We start from the raw sequence: 12,497 nt of genomic DNA on the forward strand, positions 1-12,497 counted from the left end.
GACCTTTTATCGCCCTCTCATGGCTGTTTTTGGCACCTACAACCAAAATAAAACCACAAATCTCCATCATATGAAAATAATTCATAACTGAACTACAGTGATTCAGTTCTGTTCACATGGAGCAGATTTACTTTGAGTGCAGCACTATTTAATATCAAAGACCACAAATATAATGGAAGCAGAATTTATTTCAAAAAACAAATTCTGCACTTTAAAGATAAAATGATGTTTGTAAATACTGTATTTCTGCAGATTACAAAACGCGTGCACACACCTGCCAAAAGTTGTCCTTGCATGCTTATTGAAACAGTTTTATATATTACTCAATATGAGCTGTTTTAATGCATCTAATCCAAACATTTCAACATTAGAAATTCAATTCATCCCAGACCAACTCCAAACAGAACACGTCTATGAAAAGTGGATTCCTGCAGAGTTGAACGCGTGCAGCAACCTGAGGATGAAGAAACACACATGTTAAAACATGCTGCGTTATTTTAAAGAATAATTTAGGAGTTCAGGCACAAATCGTACATCATGAAGTCGTCGATGTCCATGGAGCGGGCCCTCTTTTCACTGAAGCCAGCCTCCTGCAGAACGCTCTCGATTTTCTTGCTGATGCTGAAGTCGGCTGGAACGTCCTGCAGAGATGGAGGGAGACGTTTTTGGATTAAAACCAACCAGTTGGTGAAATAAAAAGCAGCGTTTAGCAGGAATTTATTGGATTGACAGACTCATTTCCTCACCACGCTGTGGACAGAGCAGTGAATCTTGTAGTTTTTCTCCAGCAGCTGCTCCACTGCAGCAGACCTGGAAATGAAAAATATAAATTTAGACAGTTTGTTTTGACAGAACGGTCCTGGTTTTGTATTTGAAGCAGACAGAATCTCACTTAAAAGCCGCGCTGAGGGTTTTGTTTTTTCGTACGAAGGCGATTCGGACCAAACCATCCCACTCCTGGATTTAAAAAAATAAAAATAAAGATTAGGATGAGGTGTTTTAAAAAAAAGATTCACCATCAGAAGATAAAACTCACCTGGAAGTTAACTGGAGGAGGAGGGTTCTTCGGTTCTATCCTCACTACACTTGACTCAACTTTAGGAGGAGGGCGGAAATTATTCTTCCCCACCTGGAACAGAGACAAGCTCAGCATCAAACCCAGGTCCCGGGACACACAGTCTACCTTCTTCTGCGARTCTGCCAACGTCTCCGAGCACCTTCATGAGGTGGTCGACACGAGCCAGCAGCTGCGTGTTGATGGACAGCCTGCAGTACAGCTTGTCTCCGGGTTTGGCAACCAGCCGCATGGCGAACTCCCTCTGGAACATCAGCACAGCACATCTGGATAAAACCAAAACACAAGGTGGCCATTTAACCCTGAACACGTTAAAAACAACTGTATGTCCTCAGCGGCCACGTCTAACCTGAAGAAGGGTCGGTGCAGCAGGAGYTTGAAGACAAACGGTGAAGAAATCTGCACGATTAAAAGAAAAATAAGTTAAAATAAAATAACGTTCAATCGCCTATATGGAGATAAAGTGTTTACCTGGTAAGGCAGATTAGCTACGCAGAGATCAAAGAAAGGCAGGTCTGTTTTTAAAACATCACCAACTAATATCTGAAGTTTAGTCTGCAAAGGTCTGTTAAGAGAAACAATTTGCCGCAATAAATTTAATCTGCAGTTTGTTTGTTTTTACTGTTAAATAAAACAGGTTATTTAGGAACACGTGTTGCCAGCCTCACTCACGTGCACTGTACTCTTTTCTGCAGCTCAGCCACTAGTCTGCCGTCCAGCTCACAGGCCACAACCTGCAAAAAACAGAAAATTACTGCTTTATTCCAAAATGGTGCTGAATAAAACGCCAAAGCTTGTCCACGGAGGAAGACGTTTACAAGAAAACTCAGGTTAATATGCAGCACAGCAACAGTATGAGCTGTAATAATGGCCTTACTGTAGCTGGAGCGACTGAAGCAAAACTAGTCTGAAACTCACCTTCTTGGCTTTTYCCAGCAGCTTTACAGTCATGTTACCAGTACCAGGTCCAACCTCCAGAACCACATCTGTGGGCCTCAGAGCAGCCTGAGAAGAGAGGACGCACATCAGCTTGTGTTTAGTTATAATCTGTTAAAAGGTTCAGCTCAAATGGAGACACTCTTTTCTTCACCCACTCTGTGTGATTCTCTTAAGACAAGTGTTTTATCATATTTATTACAGAGCTACACCTTGAACGTGTTACTTACACATTAATACTCATGTCAATATTTTAATAGGGATGCACCGATGCCAGTTTTTCTCAGATTGAGTAGGACTTCTTCAGTTTGGGTACTCGCCGRTACCGAGTACTTACTGGGTTAGAACTTAAATATTACACAGTGACTATTAAAACACGTTTTTAAAATTAGAACCTGTTACTAAATCAGATACATATCTGGTGTTTGTCAAAGCGAACCTCCGTCTAAACGGCAGTGTTGCTTTTTATCATTTCCATCAGAGAGGTGGGGGTGTGCAGATCGATCAAAGCSATAACGATCCCAACGTCGAGTCATTCATTTTAAATCTAGCAGCTCCACACGTCTTCAGAACAGGACAGAAGTCCAATTGCTTCGTCTTTTTTCTTTGAACTGTCCAGGTCTCGGATGACTGTGAATCCACAGAAACATATGACTGATTGAATATGATGAACTGATATTTTAGTGCAGTACGCTTCACCGGAGCAGCCGACCAGAGGCAGGTTCAAATGTAAACAGTGAACTGAACAAGCATGTCAGATAATTATTTACCCGGCCCTGATTGAACTGCAGAATCGACATGCTAACATGTAGCATCCACGGGTTTCCTCCTGTAAACAATGAGCAGAAAGTGACGTCCTGTCATTTCCTGCTCACGTGTCACATTGRTGCATGAAGTGTTCACACTGGGGTCTAATGGAGGTYGCATTTAAAATGTGAATGTCCACGCAAAATAAATGGTATTGGTGAATTTTGAACAAGTACGATTACTTGTAAAAATGTTGGTATTGGGCCTGATACCAATACAGTGCATCAGTCATTGCATCCCTAATACTTGACAAACCAAACACATGAACTCATCCCACCTTCTCAATGATTGCGTTGACGATCAGAGGGTTCTTCAGGATGTGTTGACCAACTCCAGTGTTGAACATGATCCCTAAAAAAACAAAACAAAACGRCAAACTGAGCTCTGATGATGTGTAAACGAGGCACTGCAGAGTAGGGCTGCCACGATTAGTCACCTAGTCACGATTAATGTCGACTATTAAAATCGCAGACTAATTTAATAGTTGATGTGTTTTTTTTTTATATAACTTTGTTTTTCTCTCCAAACTGCTGCGGCACCTTCCACTGCCACATCTGCCTTTCTGTCCTGGACACACACATGCGCGGTAGAGTGGTAATTAGGGCTGCTACAAACGATTCTTTTTATAATCGACTATAAAAAAAAAATACAAAGTTAGAAAAAAATACACATTGAGTATTAAATTAGTGGTTGACAATTTTAGTAGTTGACATAATTGTGACTAGTCGACTAATCGTGGCAGCCCTACTGCAGAGGAACAATTATTGCTAAATAAACCAAAAACAATTTTACTTTGTGAGTAAAAGGTTTCTCTCTGGTGTTGTAGTTTGATAAATTCAGAGGTGACTAAAGGGGCATATATATATATATATATATATATTCTGCTGCATTTCATTTTATATGTGTTTTGTATTTTGTATTGTATAATAGAATTTATTTAGCTCTTTTTAAATCAATGAATAACATTAATAAACAATAAACTAAGTACATTTACTTTGTTACAGTAATTGTTTTGAGAATTTGAAATGTAACCACGTATGTTTTAATCATTACTTTTATTTTGTTCCATTGAAAACATAAAAAATCATACTTGAACTACATGAAGAGTTGTTATACACTCAAAAAGTGAAATGTTGAATTTACTTAACCAAGTTATGTCAACTTATTGCACTAAAAAGTTGACTAAAGCAATAACAATAGCAACTCTGTTTAGAGCAACCAGCTTGGACAAGTATATTCAATACTATGGGTGTGTACAAGTACTTTGTTTATTGTGAGCAGTTTTATGACTTTTATTGTTTTTCTTATTAGTAAAATTTATTTTTACCAAAGCAGTTTTCTGTTAAGGTACTTTTACTTAGTTGTTTCTTTTAAAGTACAATATGCCTCTCTGGTTACAATGGACACAGTCTAAAATCTGACTTTAAATTTTAAGCTTAATAAACCTGACGTGAGATTTGCATTACATACCTACTCAAAGATAGAGGTTGACTGGGAAAAGAAATACTAAACTTATTTTTCAGGGGTTGCCTACGACAGTCATCCATATCACATCCTCTCAAACTGCATCTTTGACTTTCCTGTTTATTTATCCTGGCAGCTGCATCTTTAACATCCTCCCATGACTGTCCCTCTCTGGTTTCCACCTCYGCTCTGTCCCAAACCTGCAAATAAACACTCAACTACGCCCAACATGGCAGCTATATTTATTTCTCCCTAGTTTGGTTTAGACCTCACTGTCAAAATGTTACAATAACTCTGTGTTGCCTTTACGATAAATATTTAAAGCTCTAATTGTAACAGAAGAGTCAGTATTTTTATTTTAGCTAATGTTTGCTAACATGCTAAAGCTAGCCGGCTCCTCGGTGAAACAAACCTTGACTCTTGACATCCTGGTGCTGCCTGCTCTTCTTTTCCGCCTTCACTTTCGGCATTTCCCCGCTTGTTTTCTTCTAAATTAAAAGCCAAAAAACCCTAAATCTGCAACAAATATTCAGAGTAGAGTCGAACAAATTAGACAAACACGTGTTAAAGTTCTTCTTCTCTGACATTTCTAAATGTTCTCTCAGTGCTGCCCTCTAGTGGAACAAGGCGTAACTTGCATTTTTTTTAAACAAATCAAACAAACAAAAACATCAATCAGCTTTACAGATAAAGGGTATTTATTAGACAATACAAGACAGGATCTTTTATACAAATGAAATAAAATGACTTTTAGTCTCTAGTCAGAAATAGGAAACTCTTCCAGCGTCATAGCGATGTCTCGAAGTTTAGGATCATCCAGCCAGTTGACTTTACAAGCCAACAGGATGCCCTGAAGAGGAACACAGACATTTATAAACTACAAATGCAAACCTTGGTGAAGAAATGAACAGTTTATAAAACAYGTTGTGTGTGTTTTACCCTGAGAACATTCTGTGTCATGATGGCCATCTTTTTATACTTCTCCAGATTCTCCTGGCCTTTCTCCAACACAGCTTTGTATTTTTCTGCGTCTGCGTGCTCCTTCTTCGACGTTAGTTCTTCCATCTCTTTCATCTTCTCATGTGTGAGTCGTTTCATATCTACACATACACACACATAAACCACCAGCCTAATCAGAGCCTAACTTCAATTCCAGCATTAAACTCACTCCAGTGCAAAAAGTCAGAGAACTCTGTCAAAACCATCAACTACAAGAAGAAAAACAGTCAACACACCAAGTCTGCTCTTCTGTATTTCTGTAATTTCGTCTTGCAGACATCTCGTTTCCTGTGGCAAAACAAAAAAAGTATTATTTTTATGGAAACAGCGAGGTAATACTTCAGCATGTCCCCGTCACTATTTTCTGCAGAACAATGACAAAAAGTGTTGCTTGACACGTTATCATCACAATGTATGTGACATCTCCATCAAAGCAGCTGTTAACACTCCCACTCATWCATACAGAGTCTGCCTCTCCAATCAGACACAGCTTTTAGCAGAATGTCAATAAAGGTTTGGTGACTCACATGTAAACAAATACACTTACTCTACAGCAGTGGTTCCCAAACTTTTTTTCTTCTGACCCACAAAATATTCATGACAAAAACTTGTGACCCCAAATATTACTGGTCTGAGTACATGAACTTCGTTAATAACCCTACAAGCACAGGCTTTTTAACAATCTAAACAGTTTGTACACAAATATAAATACTTATTTATACATTTTTGTGTTTTTGCAATAGTTATAGGGAAAATATTACATCAGCAATTATTTTATTACCCTTTAAATTTATTCATGGAGATTATCCAAGGTGCTTTATGACCCATAATTGGGTCCCAAGCCCAACTTTGGGAACCAAAGTGCAGTGGTTCCCAAACTTTTCAGCTTTTGACCCACAAAATAACAGTAGCAGAGACCTGTGCCCCCAACTATTTTTGGATGATAAACATTTGTATCAGGTCAACTAAACACGGGCATAGTAACAATGGGCCTCATGMAAGAACCGTTCGTACGCACAGATTTGTTCTTAAGTTGTGCGTACGAGTGATTTAGGAGAATTTGTGGCATTCACCAATGTTTTCGTATTCTAAGAATTTTTTCAGATACGAACAAAATTYACGAGTGGTCCAGACCTGTCGTATATTTTACGAACAGCCAGTCTGCTGTTATCCAGATGGGTTTTCTTCACTAATAACTTTATATTTCGTTAGTTTGAAGATATTTTGAGTTGAAAATAAATTACACTCCGTAATTATGTTGACAATAGGCTATTCTGCTTGAATTAGAGTTATAATTTTAAATGTAATAATTTAGACTAACAATTAATTGTTATTAATCAGAGAGCAGAATCATTTAAACCATGGAGGAAAAGAGGTCTTACTTCCTGAAGTTCTTTTATCCGTGAGCACAGAGCCATGCAGCGATCACTCACAGCTCTCAGGGCACTGAGAACAACAGATGTTTTATTCAGTCTGTTGTCAAAATCAGTTAAAAAAARAAARGGCTGACAGTAGTTATGAGCTGACTCACTCTGCTTCTGGGTCGCTCTGCATCATCTTCTCTCCTAAAGAGTGCCACGTCTGCATTCTGAAAGATACAAGGTGTAYGGATGTTTGCTTCAGTCGTACTGGACTATAAATTTAATCTATAGATTTGAACAGCAATTTTTTACCTGTGCAGTGCCAACGTGCTGTTGAAATGAGCCGTTTTTACCCGTTCAAGCTCACTGATGTAGTCTGGCCTGCAACATTTCAAGTTACATTACGAGTTAGCAGTGAGATTTTTTTTGAATGTACTTATTAAATTTTGTTAACAACTTTTCAAAGCTCACAAGTTTCTCTCTGCTTCTGATGCACTGCAGGTCTTTTTACCTTTTCCTGTAATTGAAAACATTAAATCAGTTCTCTGCAGACACATTTGTTAATGAAAACACTGTAGATGATCCAGTTATGCACCTGCACTGACATGCATCGCCATCTCAAAACACTGGTTGGACATCTGCTGTTTTATTCTGAAATAAAATAAAGAGTTACATTAATTATTTAACAATGGCTTTGGAACGTGGATCATAACAAATATGACATGTTAAAGATGAGGATGTGAACCTCAGCATGTCTGCAGGCGAAGCATCTTTCTGTGTGTTGGAGCTGTCAGGAGCAGGATCATCATTCAGCACCACAGTCTCCACCATGTGATTTAGACTCCCCATGTTGTCCGCAGCATCCATGTGTGCAGGGAGAAACCAACAGTTTATATAAAAATACCTGCGTTTAAAGCAAAGTACAGTACAACTCGTGTATTATGTGCATACATGGTCAAGTTGAAACGCAGTGCTGTACTTAAGTATAGAAGCCATGTCCCAATAATAAATAAATATTAAATAGCCCTACAGAGCGTGTCTGCATGTCTATAATCCTGTCAAACATTTAGCTAATGTTACCTTACCGCGGGTTCTTCCTGCGCAGCTGACAGTGACAGGCGTAAACAACTACCAAGTTAAAACATCCATCTTTTATAAAACATGTTTTTATCTACGACCCTTAATGKGAATGACACTACTAATACTGATGTGTTAAAATATCTTACCTTAAAAACAAGGCAAAATGTGATAAAAAACGAAGCAGATGGTCCACTTATTTGATGCTGTCAAGCTARCGCTAACCTTTCGCGTTGACAGTATTGTTGCGATAATCACTTTCTACAACTATTTATTAAAAWCGCATTAAATATTTTTTACGTAAGCTTTTGGTTGTAATGAATTCTGCATTGTTTACGAGTTTATCGCCGCTTTTGTCCATTTTCTCACTGCAGTAAATGGGTCGCAGAACATGTTTACGTAACGTGTCTTTGCTGTAACTCGGACGTGAGAATATTGAGAATGTAAATACTTTATTTTCTATTTCCAAACCAACTCTACCATTAGTTTTGACTCTTCGCTGTTATAAAAATAGATGTGCGTTGCTAACGCGAAACGTAAATATGGTACTTTTTCCTCATTTTACTCTTCCTGGGACTTAAAAAAACCAAAATTCCGATGTTTATTGAACGTACCATTTCTGTTTCGATCCCGCCAGGAAGTGACGAAATGTTTTTGTTTTTTCGATGTCATCTAAGAGGTAGCGACGCCCTCTATCGGCCAATAAGAGGAACCACACGTCTGGTCTGGAAGCCAGGCGTTTACAAAAACTGAAAAAAGTCAATATTGATTTAGAAACATGTTTGTTAAAAAACATAAATTGTAGGATTATTCTACAAGTAAGTTGATCAATAAACATACTTGTTTATATTAACTTCTCACAGCTGATACTTTGTACGGGGTTAGGGAAGTGGCTACGGTTTGCTGGGTGTGAAAGGTCAGGTGTGTTCACATTTGTCACTTTAGGGCAACATTTTCAGGAGTAAGAGCATCTGTAAGTCTTTAAACAAAGAGGTTCCACTGAGATTTGAACTCAGATCACTGGATTCAAAGTCCAGAGTGCTAACCATTACACCATGGAACCACAGACAAAACATCACAGATACTGGCCATGTTTTGCCAAGATACGCTGCATAGTGACACCCACTGTCCTGATTCTAGGTTTCAGTAAGAATYCAAATAAATAGGAATAGTAAATTAATTTATAGAGTGATAGCAGGTTCTTTTAAATGTGCGTATATTCACAAGTTAGTTTCTTCATTGTCTGAAATTAGTTTGCAGCTCTTCTGTAAAGAATGCATTAATAATTATAATAGCTATTTTTTATTTATTAAATCCTGATAATGTCAGCAGGAAACGTTGAGCACATTGTGTAAATGTTACYATGGTTTTGTTTAAACACCATGTTACATCTTGTTTGCACTGGCAGTGTCTTTGTGCACAGAGCTCCTGTAGACCAGTGTTTCCCAAAGTTGGGGTCGGGACCCAAAGTGGGGTCCCGAAACGTCAAGGTGGGGTCCTRAAAAGATTTTCTGAATTAMTTACATTTTTGCCTTAGTTGTTACAAATGAGTGAGGTTAGTGTATTTAAAATGGATAAATGTAATATAAAAATATTGTTACTATGCCCATGTTTAGTTGACCTGATACAAATGTTTATCATCCAAAAATAGTTGGGGGCTCAGGTCTCTGCTACTGAAAAAGCTGAAARGTTTGGGAACCACTGCACTTTGGTTCCCAAAGTTGGGCTTGGKACCCAATTATGGGTCATGAAGCACCTTGGATAATCTCCAGAAATCAATTTAAAGGSTAATAAAATAATTGCTGATGTAATATATTCCCTATAATTATTACAAAAACACAAAATAAGTAAAAATAAGTATTTATATTTGTGTATAAGCTGCTTAGATTGTCAAAAAGCCTGTGTTTTTAGGGTTATTAACGAAGTTTGTGTTCTCAGACCAGTAATATTTGGGGTCACAAGTTTTTGCCATGGATATTTTGTGGGTCAGAAGACAAAAAGTTTGGGAACCACTGCTGTAGACTRTCATTTAAAGGTATGCTTTAATGTACAGAGGACAGGTCAACCGATCTAAAATGACCACAGTCCATGTCAGCATAACCAGATATTTAAAAAATACACGCAGATTTAAAAATGGGGCGTTAAAAATTGGGACATTAGCTAAACATAAATATKAAATATTTTTAAATCAGTATACTGACTAATAAAAGCTCAATGGCTGATACTCAGCGATGCAAATAACACAGCTATGTCTTTGGAGGTTTTATTTTGTGATTTTATTTAATAAAAGTTTTAAAAAGTCACAGTTCGATTTGACCAGAGATCAAAACTTTCAGGTTAGATTTAGATATCAACCTAAATTTGATCCTAAATGTGTGTAAAAGTAATTTATAAACCTGTATGGTCGTCTTCTATTCAGATAAAGCAGTTTGGACAGTTATCTTTATTAAATGATAAGCACCAGTGGCTGTTAAGACTGTTTATCTGTGATTTTAATGCCTTCTGGGATTAGAGTAAATACAGAAATAACTGGGACCGTGTCAGCCCCTACAAAAATCCTGGATTTAATGGAACACGTCAGCGCGTCTTTACGTGCTCTGCCGAGATTCTGACGTTGCGTTCAAATACACTCAGAACAGCACACTATCAAACAGTCTTTTGCCTTCTTTCTAATCTTTAAACCTGATAATGTATTCGCCTTACTATAAATCTTTTTACGTTTTTAAATCACAGCCTATGCGTAGTTTATGCTTGAATTAATAACTTTGTAGAATTACGAGTATGTACTTTGGATTAGGAAAAGATGCAAACGGCTTAAAGAAATCCCACATTTTCGAAGCACCTGAAGGCATTATATTTATGTGTTTTTCTTTTTGCGGTGGTGTTGGATAAACGAGGAATAACACGGACATGTTGCTAGTTTAAACGATGCTAACCTTTCCGACGTAYCGCAGTTTGACACCGCAGTGTGTCTCACTTGTGTGTGTCCTCGGTTTGCCGTGTTTCAACGATGTACGCTGCGATTTCGGCATCCCGCAGGCAGCACTTTTTTACGACCCGAAGAGAGGAGGAGTGGAGCGGAGAGATCGAGAATAACGGAGCGGAGCCGACAAGCGGGTCGACCGTTGTTGGACTGGTGATAAATCCTCGGCCGAAATGTCCTTCACCATGGAAGATAATTTGGAGTCGGGATGGGTAGCAGTTCGGCCGAACGCGTTTGAGGAAAAGGAAAAACATAAGTTTGTTTTTATCGTGGCCTGGAATGAAGTTGAGGGTAAATTTGCAGTTACGTGTCACGACAGGACGGTCCAGAGGAGAAGCTTCGGCAGAGACCCTCCGGCCGAGCTGACGACGAGCCTGGRTGAGGACGGAGACAAAACAAAATGGCCCGAAAGTCCGGTCAGGGATAATAAAGTATCCCGGAGCCCAGGCAAAGCAGGATGCAGCCCGAAAACCAAGTCCGCATCAAAACTAAGTCCTGTCAAAACGCAGACAGCATTTAAACCCGTCCACCCTGCAGAGACCGAGCTGGTTTCAGGTGAGGACCAGCCGTTCCCTTCTCTGGACTCCCTGGACCTGCAGGAGCTGGACAGCCTGAGCAGGGAGGACTGCAGCTGGGCCGGGCTCTTCTCCTTTCAGGACCTCCGGGCGGTCCACCAGCAGCTGTGCTCGGTCAACTCGGCCCTGGAGCCCTTCCTGCCGGTGTTTCCGGAGGAACCGGCCGGCGTGTGGACAGTTCTGTTCGGCCCGGCGGAAGTGTCCGAGACGGAGATGGACGAGCTGTGCCACGACCTGCAGGTGTACCTCGGTCACGCGCTCGACACCTGCGGGTGGAAGATCCTGTCCCAGGTTCTGTTCACGGAGAACGAAGACCCGGATGAGTACTACGAGAGCCTGAGCGAACTCAGGCAGTCCGGCTACGAAGAGGCGATGAACCGGGCAACGAAACACCTGCAGCAGGTGAGACCAGTGGCAGGTCTGGGATTTTTCTGTGTAATAGGCCATCAAGTGGCCTCAATATTCATAGAGGGGCCAAGTATTTGTTCAGCATCCTTGCACACAAATCCCTGGTTTTGGTAAGGTGTATATACTGTATTTAAACAGTCGCACGTTTAAACACTTGTAATTTTAATAAAAGCTTGCACAGTACATTCCCCTTACCCATTTCACATGCATTTTTACAGAACATAGATAAAATGTTCTCAAACACAGCATGTGAGAGAATCCAGCCATCATCTGTGAGTTGAAATACTTTTTTCTGCAGGGTTGTTCAAATTTTAACAAAAAATACTTCTGTCAGCTTTATTCATGTAGGACTTTTCTATTGGCCTCATTGGCGCCTCTAGTGTTTGGACATGGAACTGCACCCAGCATCATGGCTCTTGGTGCAAAGGACAGATGAGTGACAGGACAGGGGCGCTTCAGGGGGCCAATCAAAGTTCAGCAGGGGCCAGTGCCCCTGTGGCCCCGCCCCTAGAACCTCCCCTGGGTGAGATAATGACTGAAACTTTAGGTAGTAGCTGATCCTCAGCACATGAGCACAGATTGTACACTTATTTTAACGTGATGTAGTTAACTATTTGGACTAAATTCTGTCTGTCTGTTAGCAAAATATCACTTGGACAAATTTGAATTAAACTCAGAAAATAATCCCGAGATAAACAGTTTCTACTGAGTTGCTCCAGTTTGCCACAGCTAATAGACTTTAACTAACACAGTCAGTTTAATAGATACTGAGCTACAATTTAATGTGGTTTTAACTTAAAGTCAATCATAAC

The 12,497-nt window shown here is 39.5% G+C and overlaps 3 protein-coding genes and 1 non-coding gene across 5 annotated transcripts in view; 1 reads left to right on the forward strand and 3 right to left on the reverse strand.

Annotated features, from left to right (window-relative positions):
• Positions 1-126: 126 nt before the first annotated feature.
• Positions 127-4,929, reverse strand: dimt1l (DIM1 dimethyladenosine transferase 1-like (S. cerevisiae); the record flags this gene model as incomplete). Its single annotated transcript, XM_014008420.1, is given in 12 exon segments — positions 127-454; positions 535-641; positions 747-810; positions 893-957; positions 1,037-1,129; positions 1,218-1,341; positions 1,425-1,474; positions 1,547-1,640; positions 1,748-1,809; positions 1,994-2,080; positions 3,096-3,169; positions 4,695-4,929. Coding segments are annotated over 12 exon segments (921 nt in total). The 3' UTR covers positions 127-411.
• Positions 4,930-4,957: 28 nt separating this feature from the next.
• Positions 4,958-8,206, reverse strand: cenph (centromere protein H). Of its 2 annotated transcripts, XM_014008422.1 has the most exons (10): positions 7,869-8,206; positions 7,388-7,546; positions 7,238-7,293; positions 7,114-7,159; positions 6,955-7,023; positions 6,813-6,869; positions 6,664-6,727; positions 5,518-5,569; positions 5,222-5,382; positions 4,958-5,132 (listed from the first exon to the last, which is right to left on the reverse strand). In XM_014008422.1, exons 2-10 carry the CDS (start codon positions 7,507-7,509, stop codon positions 5,040-5,042), a joined length of 720 nt encoding a protein of 239 aa, XP_013863876.1. In that variant the 5' UTR covers positions 7,510-7,546; positions 7,869-8,206; the 3' UTR covers positions 4,958-5,039. The 2 variants fall into 2 exon arrangements, with proteins under 2 accessions (XP_013863876.1, XP_013863875.1); XM_014008421.1 differs by having other exon boundaries at positions 7,388-8,206.
• Positions 8,207-8,710: 504 nt separating this feature from the next.
• On the reverse strand, positions 8,711-8,782 carry trnaq-uug (transfer RNA glutamine (anticodon UUG)). The gene has a single exon. It is a non-coding gene; the product is annotated as a tRNA-Gln (tRNA).
• Positions 8,783-10,550: 1,768 nt separating this feature from the next.
• The window catches only part of LOC106517528 (junction-mediating and -regulatory protein), a 13,069-nt gene continuing 11,122 nt past the window's right edge, over positions 10,551-12,497 (forward strand). Inside the window, exon 1 of the mRNA XM_014008419.1 lies at positions 10,551-11,679. Coding sequence (XP_013863873.1) covers positions 10,876-11,679 — 804 coding nt within the window. The 5' untranslated portion in view covers positions 10,551-10,875. The remainder of the gene's footprint in view (positions 11,680-12,497) is intronic.

This window comes from Austrofundulus limnaeus, unplaced genomic scaffold, assembly GCF_001266775.1.
Source record: "Austrofundulus limnaeus strain Quisiro unplaced genomic scaffold, Austrofundulus_limnaeus-1.0 Scaffold49, whole genome shotgun sequence".
In the NCBI taxonomy this organism is placed as follows: domain Eukaryota; kingdom Metazoa; phylum Chordata; class Actinopteri; order Cyprinodontiformes; family Rivulidae; genus Austrofundulus; species Austrofundulus limnaeus.